Below are 24,634 nucleotides of genomic sequence, written 5' to 3' on the forward strand. Positions count from 1 at the left end.
CTTAAAGTGCAGTTCCATAATCTTGGTTTGTCACGATTCTGGTTCTCGCCTTCAATGAAAAATGAATTTCAGAATTATCTGAAAGTGCATTGAAACTAGTCATGCAGTTTTCGAAAACCGATCATTGTGAAAAGGGATTTTCATCGCTCCTACAACTAAAAACAAAATGCAGAAACCGACTTAATTTATGTGCCGATCTTAGACTACATTTAAAAAGAATAATAATCTAATTATATTGTTAATTTGGTACATATATATTAAAGGTCTGTTAAAATAAAATTCGATTTCTAATAGTTAGTTTGCAATTGAATAACTGTTTCCGTAGGAATTCAAAATGTTTTTAGATTTATTACGTTATATAATGTTACAAATATTAAGAATATACACATACATAAAATTGGGCATCTATAAATAGTGCTTTGTAAAAATATTTCAGACACTTTAGTGGCCATGGGGTTTATAAAGTTTGAGAAACGCTGATATAAATTCATTTTTTTTTAAGTTAAATATTGCCGTGCATCTTATATACCTTAAAATACAGTATTTCCCAAACAATGTCCTAAACGCTGTTTTGCTCTTTTCAACTATTAATGTTATATAATTCTCCATTTCAATACATTATTCCTTTCTCCTTTACAATTCCCAACATTTTTTTTTGTTCTATACATCGAACTTTGTGGTATAGTATATTATCTATATAAACACACTGAAGAGTACACATTTTTCGTACAAACGACTACTTAATGAGTCACGAAAGTAGGCATTCGGCTTAAATTTGGTCTGAACGACTAATTAAAATGAATGATCACTTTTCTATCTGACTTCTACTTTTCTGTTTCCCAAATTGTTGTTGTTCTACTTTCTGATAATTAGTTCTAATTGCAAATAATACAGAGGTACCCGTAAGTGACTGATATTATACAATTATTAAGTACCAATATATGCTCCACAAAATAACAAGACATTAAGTTCAACGTACATAGGAACTTAGTTAAAGATAAAACAACAAAAGCACTTAAAAGAGACTCTTTTCGACAACAGTACTGCTATAAAGAATTCTACTCGAAATAAATCCAACACTACATTTATTTTTTTAAATATACATTCTTTATTTACATTTTTAAATAAATAGTTACACTGGGAACAAATTCTATCTCTGGAAACTTAAAATAATAATAATGTTCTCCTGATTGTGCACTTACGAACTATCTAAATCATAACATCATCTCTAGCTAGTTATTATTATACATTTAAAATGATGTTGATAAAAAATATTGAAAATACAGTATACTATGATTAGTGGGACCAACCGGATAATAAAATCAAAATCCAAGGTCCCATAAATCGAAGTGTACTGTCTTAATATGTCAATAGTAGATTGAAATAACTGCGAATATAGCTTTTAATGTGTATACTTTGATTTTGTTTAAACAAAAGAAATACTATTTGGTTGATGCGGACGAATTTTTTCACCACTATTTCTATATGCATCCTTATACTTTAGTTAAGTGGAAATTATGTATGACAACTCAAGGAAGAACACCCTACTTATTAAGTACACATGAGTTGGCAAGGAGAAGGAAGTCTGGAAGTGAAATTTGAATAAAATATTTTTATTTTATTAAATGACTTATTGTACAATGAGATCTAGTAATTTTGTTAAGTACAATACTTCACTTTGCCAATTGTTTATCAAACGTAATTTCCAATAGTAGGCTAGAAATAAAAAAGTCTCTGAAGTATCTAGAAAAATGCAGTTGGGAATAATTTATTCGGGCTTTATTCGTTGAATATACAATAAGCTTTACAATTCTAGATCATGTTAGATATGGTGAAATATATAAGAGGAATTACGCAATAATTAGCATACTATGAAAGTTTTCCTATGAAGCCAGGCGCTAGATATGAAATCCAGGTCACATTAGTGTTTTCTTTTCCCACTAAAGTTACATTTCAAATGAATTATTAGAAGATAATGAATGAAAATTTCATTTCCAGTTAAGACTAGAAAACTACCATAAAATATTTTCAAAATACATTGTTGGATAGAAAAATATTACCTAAGTAACATGCAACTATATTCTTTCGTTAAGATGTAAGATTTCAGGGCAGCAGAAATTTTTTTTACAGTATATATATATATATATATAATTTTTACATGATTAACATCTAACACTAGTCAGCTTTTTATATGACCAAATTATTAATTATTATTATTTTTTTTTTACACCATTTTCTGTAAAGATCCGTTGAGTATAAACAGAAGAACTTTATTTTGTCTAATAATACGCATGTTGGACATCACTGTCACACGCAGATGAACATCGTATCGAAATAAATTATAACTTCTGTAAGATATGTGAATAAACATCAAGCAATGAGAACGCATTGTCAAGGTAAGGGAAGGCTCATAGACAGTAATTCCTCTAAAATCTTGTTATAGTGCAATTTATTTTTAAGTAATCAATTTGTTTTTGAGTCCTATTCCGTGAACTCGAAAAACAAATCAACTGGAAACGACTGAAGGTAATTCAGGAGGAATTTACGGTTCTACTTTTGTCCTATGTTTAGCAGAAGGGGTCCAGCAATTTTTTTCTAAAAATCGTTACAATTTCGGCAATTTCTGTTCAGGTTAGGTTAGGTTAGTTTATGTTAGTGTAGGGGGTCCAGCGTAATTTTCCAAAAAAAATATAGAATTTCGCTTATTTCTACTAAGATTAGTTTAGGTTAGGTCTGGTTAGCTTATGTTAGATTTGGTTACGTTACATTAGGTCTAAGTACTTGCATCATCCATTTCTTCTGTAAATTTTGTAGTTTTTATGTGCTTCTGGACCCCTTCTGCTAAACATAACTCCTTTTTAGAACGAAACTTCTTTTCGGTACCTTTAATAGTCAATTTTAAAGTTACCAGGAGTAAAATGTCGTAGTGTTCAAACTACAAGACAGCAGAAATTCTATAGTAAAAATTATTTATTACTGAAAGTGAATATTTATAGTTAAACTAAGGTAATTATTACTTTTTATTATATTATACCTGATTAAATAGTACCTGCTGTGATTCAATGTATCTTTCTAGTGTCTTTTAGAAAACTAAGCTTTGAACAGGTGATACTAAGATCCACCATCTCTTGAATACAAGACAAGTATACTAGAGCTTTAGACAACTAAAAACACTAGGAAATAAAATAATGAAGTACATCCAATCATTATGAATTTCGTGAAAAGTATCATAAACAGTGAAAAGTATCATAAGTGAAACAAAATGCGCATCCTGTTGGTGCTTGGATTAAAACCTTCTATTGACTGAACAATTCAATCACAACGAACTGAAATGCTATCGATTCACAATCAGAATTAAAAGTACTAGAATCACAACGGAATTCCAATTGTAATACTTGAACAAGTTGAATCGTTGTTGCGTTTCGTTTCAAATGGGAAATAACGTAAACAAATCAAGTTTAACGAGTGTTACTGCAACTACCTCAGTGATTATATTTAATAATAGATATTTGAGCATTTTTACTGTCAGCTTAGTCTCTACTGCAGTAACATTCGTTAAGGTTAAGGTTCTGCTTAATTAACCGCATATCCATAAACTAATTAGGTAAGTCATTTTATTATTACTAGCCATGTTTCCTATTTGTATAACTTCGTCATTATTGTGTGGAGATTTGTCTTACCATAAATTTTGATGTACAATAAAATTAGATACGTCGCCTGGAACATTAATATTTGCTAACAGTTATGTAATTGAAATGTAAAACCAACAACAACAGCAATATATATAAAGAATTCTTAAAAATGAATTTACGATTTCACCTTTCGCTACAAAACAAAGATACCAAAATCACAGACTATTTTATTTAAATATTTGAGCAATCAGTTTAAGCAAATAACCATAGACTAGGATGAAGTTAAGAAGACAGTAACATCACTATACTCAAACAAATTATCACACAACATTACATAATATACTTACTTAACGATAGAATAATGTACTGAACGTGATACTATTGAATATCTAGACATTACATAACAGACATATCTTAAAAAAAGTGACTGCTTTTTTTTAAATATATATATATATATATATATATATATATATATATATATATATATATATATATATATATATATACGCACAAACAAGTGTATTTAAAAGATAAAATTCATCTTTTAAAAGTGTTGAATAAATGAGTTTATTATTGTAATAGCTAATTTCTTAAAAGGAACATACTTTTTCGATACTTTTTTCTTACACTATTGGAGTAGTATTATACATATTCGTATATGGGTAAATATACTAGAGTGGTATCGAAAGTAATGAATTGTCATAAAAAAGAAAATCGGATTTTGCCCACTGATAACTCTTGCCTGTTATCACAACAATGTTTATTGCTTTCTACGCTTTACTACTCTATAACAATAATAATAATAATAATAATAATAATAATAATAATAATAATAATAATAATAATAATAATAATAATAATAAAGCAAGATATACATATATTGTAATATAAAAGAACTTCAAATGTAGTATACATCAATGAAACCTTAGTCACTGTCGTCGCTTCGATTGCAGGGAGCTTACCAAAAGATGTAGTAAGGGTGAGTGTTATTTATATGTTTTTTCTTACAGAACTATTATCATGAAGTGAGATGAAGCTACCATTGTCCAGTGAAAGAAAATTATTTAACTGCGTTTTGATTTTCGGAAGATTCATTTAGGGTTATTACAGGAAGAAAAAATATTTTCGCTCTAAGTCTCTTTAGAGTGTTCACACTGTCTTCTGCTCTCGAATGTTATAATGTTACAGCAATGCTATGCGAGTTTGATCTTACTTTATTTTTCTATCTTCTATTGCAGTGAGGATACCTCATTTCTCTGGTCTGAAGGGTGTGTTAGAGGCTGAAATTCATTTGGAGACATCCAACACAATGCGGTGACAGTGCTTTACCGTGTAGAAGTGTGTACGAATGGGTACACAAGTTTAAAAGTGACTGAACAAGCGAGACACAAAGAAGGAGCAAAACGTACGTCAACTTCCACTACTTACTCAACCGTTACAACAAGCAAGGCGACGAATCTTTGAGCAGAATAGTCACAGGAGATGAAACACGGATTCGTTTTACGAACCAGAATCCCAAGAGAAAGTGTGTAGAGGAAACAAAAGATCATCAATGAAAAATACATTCGAGACGCAATCTTTCAAGGAAGAAGTAATGCTAATCTTGATTTGAGGCTCCAAACAGCTTACGCTGGAAGACGACCTTGAAAAATGAAATGACATCTTTCAGTTTTACGTCACACGGTTATGCCGTGTTTGCTAAGATGGTGGAATCAAATGGGACAAAGCAGGAGAACCTTGAAGAAACACCGCACATGGTGTTTGTCCACAACAAAGTCCATTTGGGGTGAGCTGGGATCAAACCAGGAACCCTATGCACCATAGGGGAACGCTCTACCATTGAGCAACCGCGGCCAAGACTACCTGAAAAAGGGAAGTAACAGTACAAGATACAGCAACTGCTTGCAAACGATTCAGCAATTTGCATCAAATGGTACGACGTATTATCGAAGACAGTACTTCTGTCGCATGATCACTACCCTCTGTTGTTAGTGCACATTGCCAGCGGAGCATCCATATTCTCTTTGCAATAGAAGGAAGAAAAATAGGGTAATTAAGATTAAACTCCTATAACCACAATATAACATTATAAAATGGTAAAACGGAAGACATCGTGTAATATAAAGAGAAATACAGCAAACGTGAGCATAATTTTTGACTTGTTTTCAGAACATTATTTGTCGGGCACTTTAGCTAGTATTTTACTAAGTGGAAGTCACATCAATAAGAACATTGTGAAGAATATATTCTCTATCACAATATTGGGCACTTATATAAATATATATATTCATATTTCTCCAAGCTAGTGTATTAGACATATCTATATAAATATTGAGATTATAAAGCCAATATCAATTCGCATGTTGTTTCGTCATTTTACTACACAACCAGTACTTCCTAACAAGACGATGTACTATTAAATCACTTGAAGAGAGAACGAAACTAAGCCTTCGTACAGAGATTTACGTGCCCTGTATTGAATGATGAGTACTTTCCTTGACTACATAAAACTAAGATTTCTAACTGAGTCGATAATATGTTCATATATGTGACACACTGGAGATTTATATGTTAAACGAAAATGTTTCCTTAGTTACTCCAATTGAAAAAATATATAAATAAAGTAAGTAAATTACTCAATTGTCTATGAATCGAAAGATATGTTAGGAATTTTTCACTACGTGATTTGTGACGCTGGTGCATAACATGAAAAATCAGAAGACTAGAAAGAAAATAAAAAATCAATATTTACAAACTACATCGAAGCTAAAATCCAACAAACAATAGTATCTTTCATTAAAATGACTAGGAGGTCATAAATAATACGTGCAGAAATAACACAAAGTAATCTGAAAACATACAAACCAAAATAAATGTTTCTGAATGATTATTTGACTTTCTTGAAAGAAGGTTCGGTGGTAGTGTGCGAAATACGAAACAACAAGAATAGGAAACTCTCTTAAGATATACTAATTATTCAAATTATGTTACACAATTAAAGTCGTACAGCTTACAGGTCAGATTTGCCTTACCAAAATGTTCTGAACTTCTTTATAGAAACTCAGAGTAAAATGCACTTATACAGAGTTATTTGATGCACAAAAGCGTATCAAGTACATTTGAATGGTTGCCGAAAATAAATGAAATCTTGATACAACGGAACTTCTATTTCCCCAATGAAGGTGACTCAGAATTTTAATTCTCTTCATAAATCTGCTATAAACTTTTATATATATTTTATATTAGATCATAAGAGAAAAATTATTTCAATTGAATAATATTGAATAGTGTCCCACGCGACTCCATGTTTTGAATGCATTACAGTACACAATTTGAGGCCAAGGTATTAGTGAGTTTGGAATTATTAGAGAAAGTAACACGGTAACTTGCATAAGGGTAACCGCAACTATTACTATATACTATCATGGTGGCCATCTTGAAATCCATCATCTTGGATACAGGTTCAAAATTTTAATAGGAAGGTGATAATGTGACATGTCATTTTGGGGTACCTGTTCACCACAAACACATATCTGGCGATATTTCCATATTATTTCTAATCATTCAATAGCTTTCATAATATACGATTATTAATTCACAATTGTCTTCTCACATTTACAAAGTACTTTGGCCTCATATTATATACTGTAAAGGCATTCAAAGCTTGAGGTTGCTGGGGGCACCTTTAATTCAATTGAGTTAACTTTTCTCATGAGATATTTTGGTCTGATATGGAATCATTTTAGGGAATAAGACTCAAATAAACTCTGAAGTCGAAAAATAGGAACCACCATTATGAAGGGAATTAAATTTCTCGGGCGCCTCCATTGGGGAATTTCCGAAATATTTTTATTTATTCTTTCAAAAGTTTGTCGCATCACGAAGTGTGCGGCAAAATTAATATATCCAGAATGTGGTACCAAATGATTTGTTTTAAAACTAATTCTAAATTTTGAAATTAGTCGCCATGATTTCAAGACAGGCGACAACTCTGAATACAAGGACATGAGTCTAGTAAAGGGTTCTATTAAACAGTAGCAACGACTACTGTAATGTTCCTAATTTTGTAGCAGTACAATGTAAATACAGAAGGTTAATTGGTTTATCCTGAACCAATTTGGCAAAGCTGCTCTCACATATGTAGTTAAGTCACAAAATTGAAACCGGTTTATCAGTATTAGTGTCACATGCTGCAGGTTCCAAAGTGTTGTATTGGTGCTAGTGAAATGCAACAAAAAGAGAACCGTTATTGGGAAGTGTACACCATGGCTCTTTATCCACGTACATTTTCGTTAATTGAATACCGAAATAGTATCGGGAAGATGTTTAACTATCGGAGTGACCACAGCTAAAGATATTATCGTGACCAGGCAACCACAAATGGGGCTCCAATAGAAAAACACGTCAACGAACGGGGCCCGTTCAAGGTTATCACTAAATTGTCGCCTAGGGTCTTCGAAATTCGTCGACTGGCAGGCCAAGGGAATCCACCACTTGCTGCAGCCCACTGTTAACCGCAGCCCCTTCTCGCGCCACAGCTGAAAATAAGACAAACTGACGCAAACTACGAAACACACTTCAGAAGGGATTAAAATGGAAGACGACTGTTACAGTACAGGATGAGGTCTACATTTATCTCATACATAATTGTAGTATTCGGGCAATTACGTACCTTGATATCCCTGGCAAGAGACATGCAGAATTTTACTGTTAATGCACAGACATTTTCCTGCAAGAAATTGTGACTGTTTCCGGATAGAGTTATGCTGGGATGTTGAAGGTACGCAAGGTGAACTAAAACGTGAAAGTAAATGCTGCGTATTTCCAGTAACTCAAATCTTTTGGAAAGACGTCTTTCGTTTGTACGGCGCCAAGAAGAGAGAAATGCGAATCCCCAAAGTGGGAAAAAAAATGAAATGAAATTTTGAGTTTTACGTCTCACGGTTATGCCGGTTAGGCTAAAGGAGACGGTGATGATGAGTAATGAATGAAATGGTGGAATGAAGAAAGTGGGAGGAAACGGGAGAACCCCGAGAAAACCCACGCACACGGTGTTTGTCCACCACAAAGCAAAGTGGGAAAAGTGTCAATCCATACCCTCCGGTTTCATCATGATATGAAACAGGAAACGGGAATCCGTGTTAATCCCTTTCATGGCATCCATGTCAAAAGACCTGATTGCAAACCATTGTACTGTTACAACGACTTCTACATCGCCCTCACTGGCGTATGAAAACCCTGTAGGAAGGAATAGGATGGGATGGGATTCCTAGTCTATGCTTCAATGTAGTCTACTGTAGTGGAAACTCCCATATCGGGCAATAGTTCATTATGCTGGTGTTGCGGCATGACATTTCATAAGGCAACTACGTTTTGAAAATCGGTCGGATATAATATGATAAACCTTCTTTATAAAGATAACATAATTGGTTTTCTTTTGAGCTATTATATATAACACAAAAGTATTCCGTTGTAACTAATAAAACATATTTAGTGTTGAAATTGCGTTCACAAGTTTAGATGAGGGAGCTAATTTGCCATCACTGTTTATTGTTAAGTAAACACACTCCATAATATACAACAGTACCACAATCTTGAAGTACGATCAACAAATATCACAACTATTTTTGATATTCACCACATGGCTCAAGTATTCTTCGTTAAATCTATGAAACTATTGATTTTAAAGAATTGAGCACTATAGTGAAATCACTGACCTTTAAAGTTCGCTATTTTCTTCAGGTGTTACAATATTATATAACACTTTTGTATTTACCAAACTTTTAATAGGTTTTCTTTTGCAAAATTGAAATTGGATGAGGAGTTAATATTGATTAATATTAAAATTATGTTTGCCAGTATCTGCCTTCGGAGTATCAAATCTTGATCCCTACGGTAATTGTTGTCTATTTCTACTTATGTTCTTACATTAGAAGAGAACCGTATCTAGAAACAGCTGACAACTATTTATTGTGAAGACTTCTGTACAGCGAATCAAAGAAAGAAAGAAAGAAAGAAAGAAAAATAAACTTTGATAAAGATTCTTGTATCATCGAATTTTATGCTCCGTCAAATCCATAGAGAAATGACATCTGATAGCTGTTCTACCCTCTATCATTACCTTCAAATTTTCTGTTAAGAGGCCTCATCACGGCGAAATTTAAATACCTCTAATTTTACAGTAATTATGTGATATCTTCAAATAGATAAAAGATAATCGAAACGTGGAACAAGAGCTCGCTAGACAATATTATTTTACATGAGATACTGTGATCACCATTCATTTATCTGCTTTCGCTTTCCAGCCATTTAGAAAATCGGCATTTATTTTCGCGTTTAAAAATGGCTGCAAATGGAAAGCTACTAGGTGACTCGTGATAACGGAACCTTATGCAAAAATAATATTGTTTAGCGCGCTCTTGTTTCACATTTCGATTATCTTTTATCTATTTGAAGATATCACATAATTACTGTAGAATTAGCGGTATTTTAATTTCGCAGTGATTAGGTCTCTTAAGAAGAAAGCATACACAGAGTGCAGAGAAGTTATGGGAGTGGAATTAATTTTAAGGACACCATTTCTTTAGATCTGAATCTGCACAAAATTCCCAAGAAATAGAATAAGACAAGAACTAGAAAGGATGTCGAAGCATGTGGGTTACTCACTCGAGACTGATGGTACGTACACAAGTAAGCAAAACTTTATTACATATAGATCCTAAAGTTTCGTTTAGAAGATAGGAGTAGCTGAAGATGGAATAACCACAAATTCTTGTGAATATACACCATAAACGTAACTAGAAACAAGGCAGTAAGGTGAAACAATAATAATAATAAGAGATAATGTACACACTTAGCAGGCACACGTAATGTAGTCCTTGCCAGATGACAACAGCACTGTCCATTCAGTACAAACATATATATACTGTACTTCAATTTCCTTTATTTAGTACCGGTAATCTAAATTTACAATACACTAAGACGTACACGACATGCCTAAAAATGAATTCTGATACCGGGATATTTAATATCGGAATACAAATCTACAACATAACAATATCTGCTTTAATTTTTTTTGAATCTCCATCGTCTTAGAGTGGATTCTTAGAATCGTATGCTTTTACAAGACATCTGAGCTCTTGAACGATTCTCCGTTGATGATAATTATGTTTTTCATATGCATAGTGTTTATTATTATCCTTTTCAATTCACAATGAAATGCCAAATAAAATAAAATACAGTAAAATAAAAAATAGTATTGGCTTGCTATACTGATAGATATATAGTGAGGACCACGTTGCGTGAATGTTACATATTAGCTGCTATTCTTTTTGCTATTTTAATACTTTATTTCTATATAATTGTAAATGACTGTACCATTCATGCCCATTATCTTGTAAATGAAGCATTTCTGGGATCTATGTTTATTAATAGTTTTATAGGTGACCTGCCCTGAAAGTATGTCCCACATCTTACGATACACCTTGTAGGTATGCGTATAATTCGATCATGTAATTACTCATCCGAGTCATTTTTAAATTTCAGTGAAACATTATATGAGTGCCTTTTTACGAATTTCCTTCTCTTAAGCATATGAAGTATGTGTTATTTCCTTAAGTATAATTGTATCTTTAGATCTTGACCTAATAAGAACAAAACTAATATCTAACATAGAGGCAAGCAGACGTTCTGTATTCAGGAACCCTTTGATACCAAGTAATAGTGAAACATCTTATACAACTTGTGAGCATGATAAAAAAGATAAACAAAATGAATAGAGTTAAACAAATGAAAGAAGGGGGTACTTCAAGGTTTATTCTTACAGTTTAGATTCATAGGTATGAGATGAGCGGAAATCTCCTACAGTATACATGTTTCTAAAGGAAGTATACAAATATATAAAATGCCAGGGTAATACTTAACCAAAATTTCACTTTTTCTATTAGATTAAAGGTACTTCGTGAGTTAATACCTAAGTTCGTTAACAATTATAGGTACAATTATTGTAATTTTTATATTTAAAAAATCTACATTTTACGAAAGATTCTACTTATTAGAAGAGTTCTTACTATATTGTAAACAAGTGAAACTTGAAATTGTATGTCACAGTCTTTTTTTTAAAAAAAAAAACTAAATGTACACTTTATTATATCAACTACCTTTATCTTCCCATAACTTGAATTTAATCATATTTCTATTATGATATGACGGCCTTTGTTTCATTAAAAATAGATACGAAATGAGAATAATTGGTTATATCTCTGGATATGTCTTTCAAAAACAGAACTACGAAGTATTACTATGCTTACGTATTACTTTCTAAATTTTTTGCACCAAAAATGTTTGATACTTGTTAATATTTTAATTGTACTTTACGTCTAAATGTATACATAACTGATCAATATAAAATTTTTGTTTCTGTATTTGTACAAATATAAAAAAAAAAATCTACATTGTATGTATCTATAGCATAAATTCTGACAATATAACTTATGTATTTATTTAATTTCAAAGTAATTATGAAAATGTACAGCGTATCCTACAATAAAAGGAAGCTCAATTCTTCAAATCACCTACAACACAACAAAAACTACACATTAGGAATGCAATACTGATCTCACAATAATTTAACATTCCAAACATATTTAATAGTTCGTACATATACTTATGACTCATTAAACAAACTAACTCGCATTGAACCAGCTAAAAACAAACAAGATACTCTACGATAAGCCCTCGAGCCATCACTGTCTGCAAAGAGACATATCAGAAAATAATCCACGTTATAAATTTAAGACATTTATCTACAAACACCGGTTACTATGCAACCTATTTAATTTCATTATGATATTTATTATGTTTTGCATCTGAATGCAATAAAACTAGAATTAAGTATACGTACATTGAAAATATTAATATTTCTAATTACACTGAAATATTAACAATTTTCAATTTTCGTCTAACATACAGACTCAATGTGTATTAATATAAAAATTTTGAGTTCATATGAATCTTACATATTGTCTTTATTTTAATATATAAACAAAATATAGCAGCTACTGGGAAAAAATAAAATAAAACAATGTACATGTTTAATCACTGGGAACATTTTAAAACAATACATTTCGGTAAACAGCTTTTAAAGTACATTAACTAGTAAGTATTACTTTACATACTTACTAATAATAATACTACATTCCTAACATTATAAATTACACAATGCAATTACTTCATGATTACTTATCAACCCGTAATTACTCTTCTTCTGTACAGAAAACTTCAAACAAAATGCAATTTCTACACTACGAAACCCAAAAAAGGCTTCAAAGGTACGTAACCGTTTGCAAGAAACACAAAATTATGCAAAGTACTGCATGAAATTACAAGTTTTTAATTCCTTGAAGATAATGTTAACTTTTTATTTTAATCCAGAAATTTTATAATTCCCTCTCTGTATCTAATGAAAACCAATTAAAGCTGTAAAATATCCATCATATATTATTTATTTCTACATAAGCTTCTTACAAAAATATACCTCACTGCAATTAATGTAAGAATTTTGGAATGTTGGTGAATGTATTTTTTTCGTAAATAAACTAACACCAAACATATTAAGTGCCATGGATGATTAAGTACGTTCCAATACTCACTGAAAAATCTTACATAAAAAAAACATTTAATCATACGACACTATAGTATGTCCTATTATAGAAAGAAATAACAGCGTCTACTAAGTACCTCCTTCAATATGTATATTATTTTACAATCTGGTTGTCCCGTTCTCTGCTCCATTATTTCGATGTGACTTAAACAGCGTGTGAAGAGGAACGTGAAGTAGTTCCACCAGTTGTGGGAAATTCGGTTCTGTAACAGATATTATTCAATTAATGCAACAATTAAGAAGAATAAAGCCGCAACTTGACTCGGCCAAAAGAAACATGCAATAATTGTAAAATTTGCCGTTCCAAGGCGAACAGACTTCTCTGCAGGTTTGGTCGAAATTGAGTTATTAACAGCAAGCAAAGCCGTATATTAAAGTCTATAATATTGGTGATTTTATCATAGGTATAGTCTTACTGTGTCTATAAGATTGCGTATTATAGCTAAACAGAAAATCGTGGTTTCGCTGCAGATTCTTCGTATTGGGACGACAAAAATATTCTCCTTTTAATGTACTTACAATGCTTTTATTAGGTTATTTTTATATTTGTTTGTTACAATCAAATCTTGCAACTCAAAGAACTATCGCTCATGCTAATGTTAAAAGAGCCCACAGACTTTTCTATTTTCACTTATGAAAACCAATTTTACAACGTAGAATCCAATGGGATTATTGGTTAACATATCCGTCTATGGGATCACGAGAAAAATGGCCTCAAAGTCGAGATGTAACTTTGCTTATATCTCAATTTTTTTTTTTTTTTTTTTTAAGTGCGGATGTGACAATTACAAAATAACTAGCAAATATTAATTAACAAACTTATAACCTGAAAAACTTAATAAGAAAATGCAATTATATTTCAGACAGGCAGTGGCGTCGGAAGTATTTTTCAGCTGGGGGGGCAAACTGCTGTCTTGAAAATAGACACGGGAATGTAACATAGGTAAGATAATACGAATATATATTTGTAATGTAACAATAATTTGATTTGATTGGTTAATAATAATAATAATAATAATAATAATAATAATAATAATAATAATAATAATAATAATAATAATAATTATAATAATAATAATAATATAATGAAGCTGTAAACAGTTTCGTGAGAGTGAAATTTACATCTATTTAAGGCATCTTAGTTTACATCTTTAGATTAATTAATCCCGTGTCAGCTTCTGCTGGATTTTGGTGTGGTGCAGAAATTTTCAACCACTGAAATCAGAATTAAAAACATGTAAAATTGTAAAATTGGTACTGCTCGCAATGACTGTTTGTAAAAGAAATTTTACCATTTTATATACTGGTACATATTTTTAACTGTATTGGACATAGTCACACGGACACTATTAACGAATCTTAAAGCTACTTAAATCACTTGGAAACGAGGAAATTAAAATTATATTTTTAAAAATTCAGTTCTGGTGTTGCAGTACACTGTAATATTAGAAATTGCTATTTAGAACTACAAACTTTGTAGTACCTTGTAGTAGAAAGTAACTTGTACATTAAAAAACAGGCTACATAATTAAGTAAAAAATAAGAAAATATATTTGTTTTCTACCTACTTGACTTCGAACCAGAAATGGAAAAATGGAATTTTGACTAAAGACTTCATAAAATTTATACAGAAAATTCAATTACACCAATTATCCAGAGTTATTTGTATTTTTTACTACACTTACTTCAGTATATCTAGTTTGTTATTATATTCACCTGTCTTCCTAATCTCATTTTATTCACTTCACTTCACACTAATAAAGTGCGGCACAATTAATAAGAAATAATTCAAGTTTATATTGAATTTTAAGTGCTATTTTGTAATTTAAATAATTGGTTATAATACGCATAATATTTTCACTTACGTAATTCTACATTTATTCCTTTTCAAAATTGACCAATAGTATCTTTTCTTTCGCTTGTCTTTGATATTAATTCTCTTGCAATGGTGTTTAAGTCTGGTCGCTACACATATGCAACAACAGCAGATGAGTCAATCTTTCCTGTGTCATGGACGTCCTCAAATATGTCTTTAGACGACGCAAATAGCTGAATGGTCTTTCGCAAATGCTCAAGAAGCTGGCATAGTGAGAACGAAAGTCCCTAGATGAACAACTTGGTCTAGAAGGCTGCGAACAACTGAGGTCTCATCACTAAAAGTTTTTAATATTCTGGTGGTCGTCAGCGACTCAGTCGTCATCAAAGTAGGTGGAAGCAACCTGAGCTGAGCTCATAATCTATCCAGGTTAAAATCCGACGCATGAACTCTCAATTCCTGCTTCAAATAATCTCTTGAGAGAGACCCACCAGCACATATAGCTCCTTCACAAAGTATCTTCTAGAGTTTTATGAGTTGTTTGAGGCCTGGCTGATTGAAAGGACGCTGTACTTCATTCAAAAATAGTCAGTGATTTCTAAGTACAATTTTGGAAGATCTGATACAGGTTCTGGGGTAGCTGCTATAGAAGGATTATCAGTCTGCTCCAACCTAATTGGTGTTCTGTTTGATCTTGATGAAGTGGGCAATTTAAGTGTAGTCTGTCTGCATTTTCCTTTGCTTCCTTATAGATGTTTTCAAATGCACTGTCCGTTCGTAAGTTTCTCAGAGTATCCTCTAGATAGAATCGCTGCTGCTCCTTTAGCTCCAGAAGCAGAAGCATCAGAATTTTGAAGCACTTTCGCCAGTTGTCCGCAAGGTACAAAAGCACGTATACTGACTATCACAAAAAATATTCCGAATTTGTTCATTCTTTTCAAATATCCTTTTAGAATTACTTTTTGACCATCATCTGGACCACTTGTATTACTGATGATTTTTTTCAACGTGATTTGAATTCGTTTGTAGTAGATTGAAATCTGATTAGAGATTTTCGCCTAATACACCAGCGAGTAGGACAAACAGGCAGCAAATGTTTAGGATTACCTTAGTTGATAGTTTTACAGGGTTCAAGAACAATGTCGGCGTGCGTATGTTGTCAATCGTTTTACAGAATCCAGGTTGATGTTTCAAACGTCTTTCACTATGGCCCGCACGTCACACAAAAATTCGCATTTTCGTGCTACATCCTGAAATGGAAGATTTAACGCATGATTATTGCAATGAATGTATACAGCTTTCGGATGTTGAGTCGAGGTTATCTTCTGCACACTATTCACTCGTCCTGACATGATAGCTGCACGATCATGACACTGTTCGCGTATATTTTCTGCATTCAGGTTAGTTTCGTTAGAATATCTTTGATCGTGAATTCTGTTTCCGATTTTGTGCCATGTGGGGTGATCGTTTCCATAAATATTTTGTTGGGTTTGAGGAATCAGAGTCAATACAGTGCACACCGAGACAACTGCTTTTTTCTTTGAAATATCAGTCGTGGAGTCGGCTATGATTGCATAAAATGGAGACTCTTTAGCTTCTGCTACCAAGTCTCTCTATATTGCATGTCCCATAATCTTTAAAATTTCATTCTTTCAATCAGCACTAAGCCAGATATCCCGTAGATTAATCCATTGATTGAGAACAGGCACATCCATTTTTCTTTCAGCCAGGAGTGACATCAAATTACCCGTACTATGCAAATGTCCACTGATTGCTTGACCACTGCGAGCTAAATATCTAACACTACTAGTTATTATAAGCAGTGACTGTCTTCCTTATTCTTGTTTACAAACTTGGTTTGAAAGGAGAGCTGAAACACGTGTCATACCTTAACCCTTTCACTACCACTGGGACATATGTGTCCCACGATACATTCTCAGAGGACCCCTGGTAATTTACCACATTTTATTGCTATGAATCGATGTTCCACTGGTAAAGAGAAGCCTGCTAATGGTTCACAGAATTCTTATTAACATTATCAAATAGACAGTAGTGGAAGTGAACGTGGACAATGAAAGTGATAATGGAACAGATGAAAGTGAGGAACAATGTGCTAGTGATAAAGCAGTGGTTGCATGTAACTTGGAAAAGGATGTCGAAATATTTGTAAAATATTTGTAATCATAAATACGACCCAATTGTTTTTCTGACAATGTACGTTTCATAATTGAAAATACAAGATGATCGTTCATGTTAATACCACTGGGACATATAGGTCCCACGTAAAAATATCAGAGGGATACATAATATCCCACCCTTCCCAAGTCGAAAAACGAAACGGTGGAAAATGTTTTTATATATATTTATACGTTTGAAAACCACTTAAAATAGCCATATATTCATGTTTCTCACTCCGAAAAAATGGTAGTGAAAGGATTAAACGAACGGAACGACAATAGAGTTCACATTTTTCATATGCTCTGAATTATTAATCCTACCTTATACATTTTTCCTCTTCACTATAAAACTTACTGCACTCTGCATATTGTTTGTAAGAACATTAATTTAACTTTATGGAAAATGTATTTAGGCCCTAAATATCCTGTTATTCATTTAAAATGTTATATTTTTCAAACTTTAAAATCTCGCTCAACGACTCGTTTCATATTCCAGACTTACGATTACTTAAACAACAATTTTAAAAGAATTTACAGTGTTTTGAGAATGTACACCGATGGAAATAGAAATTTTTCAGTTCTTTTTCCTAACTCTTTCTCTCTAACATGGGGGCAGAAAAAGCGCCCGGTCAGTTGTTTCAAAGAGAAAGATGAATCTGGAATAGATAATTTTTTCACATTACTATAAAAAGCAAAATTTAGTTCATATAATCAGTGTTGTGTGATGTTTTTAGTCTGAAAGTGAGGGGGCAAAACGAGTATCTTGCCCCCTTTGAAAATTTCAGGAGGGGCAACTGCCCCTCTTGCCCCCCCGGTTCCGGCGCCCCTGCAGACAGGTAATTATAAACACGTGTTCATACGCATATATTTTAAATTAATTCACTTAACAAAGAAGCGTACAGTTATTAAGAAAAAGTATTTGTACATAGATTAAGTAAAGCTCTTAGTATGATATATTAAAGGATTTCCCTTTTTTATGATCAATAGTATCTGAGATATAAGCTAAGATTTATATTCCAACATTAAGGCAATTTTTCAAGTGACCCAATGAACGGATACGTTAACAACAGTTTTATCCGATTCCGCGTCTCCAAATTAGTATTAAAAAACGCAATTGGCGATTCATCTAAAAGTGGGCACTTTTGCTATTAGCATGAGCGGTAGTTCTTATGCACTTCCACACTTATATGAAATCTCGAATTTTGCATAGATAGGTAAACCAGACGACAGTACAATATTTTCACATAGCTTTCGCTCTAAGTTATCATTTTATTGTAAAATAAATTAATCATCTAGCATGTCTAAGTTCCTTCCACAATGTAGTTTCAATAAGCGCTATTAGGTGTCTGTGAATACACAGAAAGCGCTTTCGCTAATTTTAGGGTGATATATTGCGATGAAAATCTCAACTATTAAACAGTTCCAACCAATATAACTGAGCACTAAACTGTTGCAGAAAGGGACGACTGAAGTAGACCATCATTAACGAAATACTCACATAATACCATAATCCTTTCTTTCAGGGGATTTAACGTGGGTAACATCACAAAAAGTTAAATAAATAAACTTTTAAACACAATGGTTTTATAAAATTCACTAAAAAGAGTCTTTTGCGGGGATGGGGTGAGTGAAAAGAATGTGTTGGAGTAAGAGTAAAGGCATTAAACTTGGTTTAATGTTCACATAAAACTTTAGGCCTTAACGCCAGAAGAGTGCTCAGTGCTTTTATTTTTAATCCTAATTCTTTATTTTACCCCATAAAAAAAATCACAAATGCAATATCTTTTTACAAAATGAGAACAGTATTAATTTTCTTTTTCTTTTGCTTTCCTACGTGTCAATGGGATATACCTATTAGCTACATTTTACATTGGTAGAAAGGTATATGAATAATGCACCACTGAATCAAAAAAAACACACATTTTCCTTTCCTTTAAACATCCAACATAAAACATTACATTTAAAATTATTCACACGAGAAATCTTCTGTTAATTCTTCACACACTTTGATTGATAGATAACAGATGAATTCTTGTATTCCTTATATGATTATAAAAACCTCAAACAATTTTCACAATATAATGGAGGAAAATTAGGGTTGCCATTCGTCCCGGAAAGTACGGGACCTTCACGTAATCGAGATTTGTCCCGATGTTCCGAAAATATTTCTCGGGACGCTTACATATCCTGGATTTCAGCGAAGAAGAAAGGAAGGGAATATTATAGTTTATATATATATAGGATTCCGTATATAATTACTCTCTTCAACTTCTGAATATGGCAATTTAAAAGTTGAAAGAAAAACTAATTAAATACATAAAACATGGATTTAACGAAGTTCACGATTTAACTACTTTGACAATGAATGAAGCACTCGTTTCATTGGGCCAGGGACAAAAGGTTTTACTGCTTAATATTATTGTTATCTTTAGCACTCTGTTTCAATCTGCATCTTGCTTCTGAAATATTTTAATGAATAATCCCTGACCGATATTTTTGCTAATTTTCCGCTGACCTTTCAAGAAGAAAAATATACCGTTTCAATTAATAAAACCGAACAGACAACAATGGGAAAATGCTGGAGTAGAACATATTGCCAATGAATTAACCGTTCTAAAAAACCACGAACAAACAAAGCGTGTGAAAGGAAAATAGAGCTAACCATACTTTGAAAGCCACAAAACATAACAGACCCTGAGAAATTAAAAAAAAAAAAAAAAAAAAAAAAAAAAAAAAAAAAAAAAAGCTTACCAGGAGGAGGGTATATATCATATGTTTACGTTTGCTCAACTTGGGAAAAGAAGGTCTAGCCTATTAAATGGCTAAAAAAGTGATTACGTTATACTTTAACAACTCTATCTAATAGAAGAAAGTAAATTAGTATAACATTTCTTTTCGTTTTAAGCATTTCAAAGATTCTCGTAATTTAGTAGCGGCCCAGATTTTCATTTTTGAAATATAGCAACCCTACGTAAAATGAAACTTTATTTTCCCACAAAACAGAAAAATGTAGTGATTTTGTACCTTCTTTATCTCCTTAACGGTCTTAAACTTTGGAATGGAATATTCACTCTTCTCAATAAGTCTCGTACTCGCGATCTGAACCGCTATCCACTTCTAGGTGATCACACGGGCTCCCACTCATTTATTGGGTAAGAGAGCAGAATTCGCAAGTTTGGGCATCTTGGGTTCAAAATCACTCAAATTAACCTTGTCAGAATGTCTCACTGAAACCCAAGGAAACTTATCCCTCCTACCTTGTTTACATTTTACAGGTAATCAAAATCAAATTCACGAGTAGCTGCAGGAGTTACCGACTGGCACAAGGTAAGGGACTCAAGATACACTCTTTGTCAAAAGTCTGAGCATACTATTGATCTTTCAGAATTTTCCAAACAAAATCCTTGTTTGTTGGATTTGTTTTGCAAAATAAACATCATTGATCATATAAGGAAACGAAAATACACGGTAATGTTTCCATTCAAACAAATTTATTGAGAAAGTTTGCGTTCATCGAAGTACTGATCCTTAGTCTTGATAGGAATTTTATAAATCCAAAGCATTTGTTTGATCAATTTATCCAACTTTTGCGAAGCTATGCGACTCCAACAGCTTTGCAACACCTTCCAAAGATCTTTATTGTTCGGTGGCATATGTTCACTGACTCATGTGAAGTTCATTCTACAAGAGCTCGATGGATGGTAAATCCTGAGACTGTGGCGGCTATTCCATTTTTCTTATTATGTGAGCCTCTTCTTTGTTTTGCAAATAATTACTGCATAACATGGAAGATTGTCTGGGATTGTTATCCTATTATAGTACAAAGTTACGGCCCAAAATTCACGTTCTAATGGAATTGCATGCCTCACTAATGTTGTGATACACACTTTTCTTCATTATTCTGTTGATTTAACTAAATCACCAACTTGATTACCTTAAAATAATTATTTAATCACGTAATTCGACACTTAGTTCACAGTTTTCCTTTCGCATTTTATAATATTTGCACGTTCTTTACACTAATTTATTAATTAACACGAGTAAAAGTAGCACGATCACATAAAACACATTCGCACCCAACTTTACCTGTATAAGACATAATTGAATAGCACATACACAATTGCTCGTTGTAATGAACAAGGTTTCGTACAAACACCACCAGATGTTGTTAAAATGATGCATCACTAGGCAAAGTATGACGTTAATTGTCTGTTTGTTATTTATCTGTTTACTGCAAAGCAGTTTTCCTCAATAAATGTGTCTTAATGTAAGTAGAATCACGCACTTTTGTATTCTTACATGAACAACGTTGTTTATTTTACAATGACTTTTATTTGGAAAATTCTGAAAAACCAGCAGTGTGCTCGAACTTTTGACAATGATTATAAGTGATACTCAGTTAAGGGATAAAACATTACTTATGCTCAAAAAGGGTTCACACTGAAATTTTTGTATTGATTTCCTTGACTTTACCTGAATTTCCACGAGTGAGTGTGTAAATTTTCCCTGACCAGCAACATCGTAAACACTATCATTTATAGTTACGAGTAGATATTAAAAAAAAAACACGTAGATATCCAACTCTTCTTTTTTTTTATTTCCAAGCACAGTATAAGCTTCTTTTTTACTGTAAATACTTATTAAGAGCCAGACTTCCTGTTTTCGGAATATCAGGTCGTTCCACACGAAATGTCCGTTTTTGTGTTGTCTGATTTTCTTTGTAGTATATATTGTATAGTTTCAAGTTCAACACACGTTATTATATACAACTTTATTCTTTGCTTTATCTAATCATATATTTATTTTACAGATTAGGCATTAAATATAGAAGAAATTCTAAATTAAGTATAAACATGGAAACCCACATATGTGTTATGAATTCAACTTGGACATCCTGCAGCCCAAGCAACTCGAAATATAAATGGTGCTTTTGGGAAAAATACTGCTACTAAATCCACTGTAAGACGCTGGTTTAATAAATTCTGTTCAGCAGATATGGCTTTACAAAACAAACTAAGGGAGATCTCAGAGCGTTCTCTGTGATGATGACCTGAAGACACAGTTGAAGCTAACCCTGTGGGAATACACATAGCCAAAGTTTCCAGACACTCCGCAGCTCTTGGGAAGATAGAAAAGCTTGACAAATGTGTTCCTCACGAATTGACAGAAAGGCACAAACTGAAACGCTTGGAGATCTACATATCACTGTATATTAGAAAATAAAGAAAGAAGTCTCTTTCTGACTCGTCTAATCACATGTGATGAAAAGCAGATACACGCAACAGTAGACGTTTAACACAATGGTTGGATGCAGATCAAGAGTTAAAACATAAACTTAAGGAAGATAATGGTGACAGTTTGATGAAACCAAAGGTGAGTAATTCTTTACAACTTTCTAGTAGTGGGTGAAATCATTAATTACATAATATTATTGTCAACAAATTGAAGTTCATGAAAAATTGATTGTCCCGTCAACAGAAAATGTGTGGTTCTTCTCCATGATAATGCATGCCCATATGTTTGTCGTGTGATCCTACAAAACCAAAAAGTTAAAGTTTGAGGTTCTGTCTCATTCACGACACTCATCACATTTGTCCCCTACTAGCATTTCTGTAAACATCTGCATGCTTTTTTTTAGTGAACACATGCTTTGTCAATCAGGACGCTATGTAAAGAATCTATTATTGACTCTTAAGACTTGGTGTCCTTTGAAATTGGCATAAAAACAATTCGTAGTAGATCCAAGAAGTGTAGTGTTATAGGTGAACAATACTTCGAGATATATATATATATATAGTCCCGTTAGAACGACAAGCAGTCTGCAGACATTTGTTTCAGAAAAAAGGCTTAAGTAAAGCTTGCGTAAAGATAACAATCTCGCCCGAAGTTGCAACATTTTAGCAAGTGAGCTTTAATTGTTGCAAGTCTTGAGTATCAGTTTGAGAAGGCTCAGCTCCACATCGAACACCAAGATGACACGGCAGTAGATGACATTATGATGTTGCGACCTCTGTGCAATATAGCGATCAAAATCGAGCCAGCTTGAAGCAGAAGACTATGATAAAGTTTTCAAAAAAATGTGTGTATGCTAAATAGTACCTTATTTTTATAGTATTTTACTTATATACCTATCAATATCTAACCGCATTTTATTTACTGTATTATATAAATACAGTAACAATAAATAATGTAACAACTAACTAACTCTAACTCTATGGCCTATGGAACCCAGAGGTTCAATGCCGCGTCCAAAAAGCTCTCCACTGACTTCTAGTGGAGAGCTTATGTGAACGCGGCATTGAACCTCCGGGTTCCATAGCCCATAGAGTTATAGTTAGTTAGTTAGTTATTACATTGTAATAAAGTAATAAAGATAAAAATTGATAACCAATAATAACATACAAAATTTTCTATGTATCCATCCGCGTTAACCGACCTTTTGCTTATCCGAGGTAGATCCGGTCCATATTAGCTCGGATAATCGGCATTCTACTGTATATATGTTAATTTGGCCTATATCTCTCATTATCTACAACCAACAAATTTAATTTAGCTTTTCTTGTGTAGTATTTGAATTTTATATTGGTACTGTTCTTTTTCTTTTAAAGTTTGAAGTTCAATAATTTTCGGTGTTCCTCAAACTTTGCTGTTCTTTATTTCTACAGACAATTTTCTTTATTTCTAAACAAAATTTTCTTTTTTTCCCCCTTTTTCCTACCATCATCTTTTTGAATGTCTTGATTCTTGACATGTTCTTCAAATCTTCTATAGGTAACTTTAAAAAAAAATATCCGTGAAATATAGCAGATTTCCCTGAAGATTAGCATATGTTGAAGTATTTCCCCGATTCATTTTAATTCCATTCACTTTTCCGCACTTTCCCTAACTTTCAAGCTCCCAACAAGCAGGGTGAGATTAGACTAAAGTTTGAAGAAACTGACACCTTTAGAGATGAGAGTGGCATCGTCTCTTTTTGTAGTCTACACTGATAGAGAAACTCGAGCTCCAAAACCGCTTTGGATGAAGCAATATATATGTTTATTCGCTATAGGTTATGAAAAGAATGAAAATTCAGATATCGGCTTCGAAATCAAGTAAGTGTATGAGTTACGATCCTACCTAAAACATTTATTCTTTTTAACTAGCTATCATTAGGGTCTTTACCTTTCTTTTGTTGCACTATTTCAATTATTAAAATTTTATGCTGATATTACTTTTATGGTTCTTCGCAACTCGTGGATATAACTCATGTTACTTCTATAAAGGAATTTTTAAGTTCGGTAAAACATTCTTCGGTTTGCTGTGATTACTGTTCGGAACAAGACATTGACAATTTTTCCAGTTTCTA

The 24,634-nt window shown here is 32.6% G+C and overlaps 1 protein-coding gene across 1 annotated transcript in view; it reads right to left on the minus strand.

Annotated features, from left to right (window-relative positions):
- Nucleotides 1-4,110: 4,110 nt before the first annotated feature.
- LOC145673338 (uncharacterized) overlaps nucleotides 4,111-24,634 on the minus strand; it is a 92,921-nt gene continuing 72,397 nt past the window's right edge. Inside the window, exon 8 of the mRNA XM_081742949.1 lies at nucleotides 4,111-13,496. Coding sequence (XP_081599075.1) covers nucleotides 13,393-13,496 — 104 coding nt within the window. The 3' untranslated portion in view covers nucleotides 4,111-13,392. The remainder of the gene's footprint in view (nucleotides 13,497-24,634) is intronic.

The sequence above is a fragment of the Thermobia domestica genome, chromosome 16 (genome assembly GCF_964235325.1).
Source record: "Thermobia domestica chromosome 16, izTheDome1.hap1.1, whole genome shotgun sequence".
Taxonomy (NCBI): domain Eukaryota; kingdom Metazoa; phylum Arthropoda; class Insecta; order Zygentoma; family Lepismatidae; genus Thermobia; species Thermobia domestica.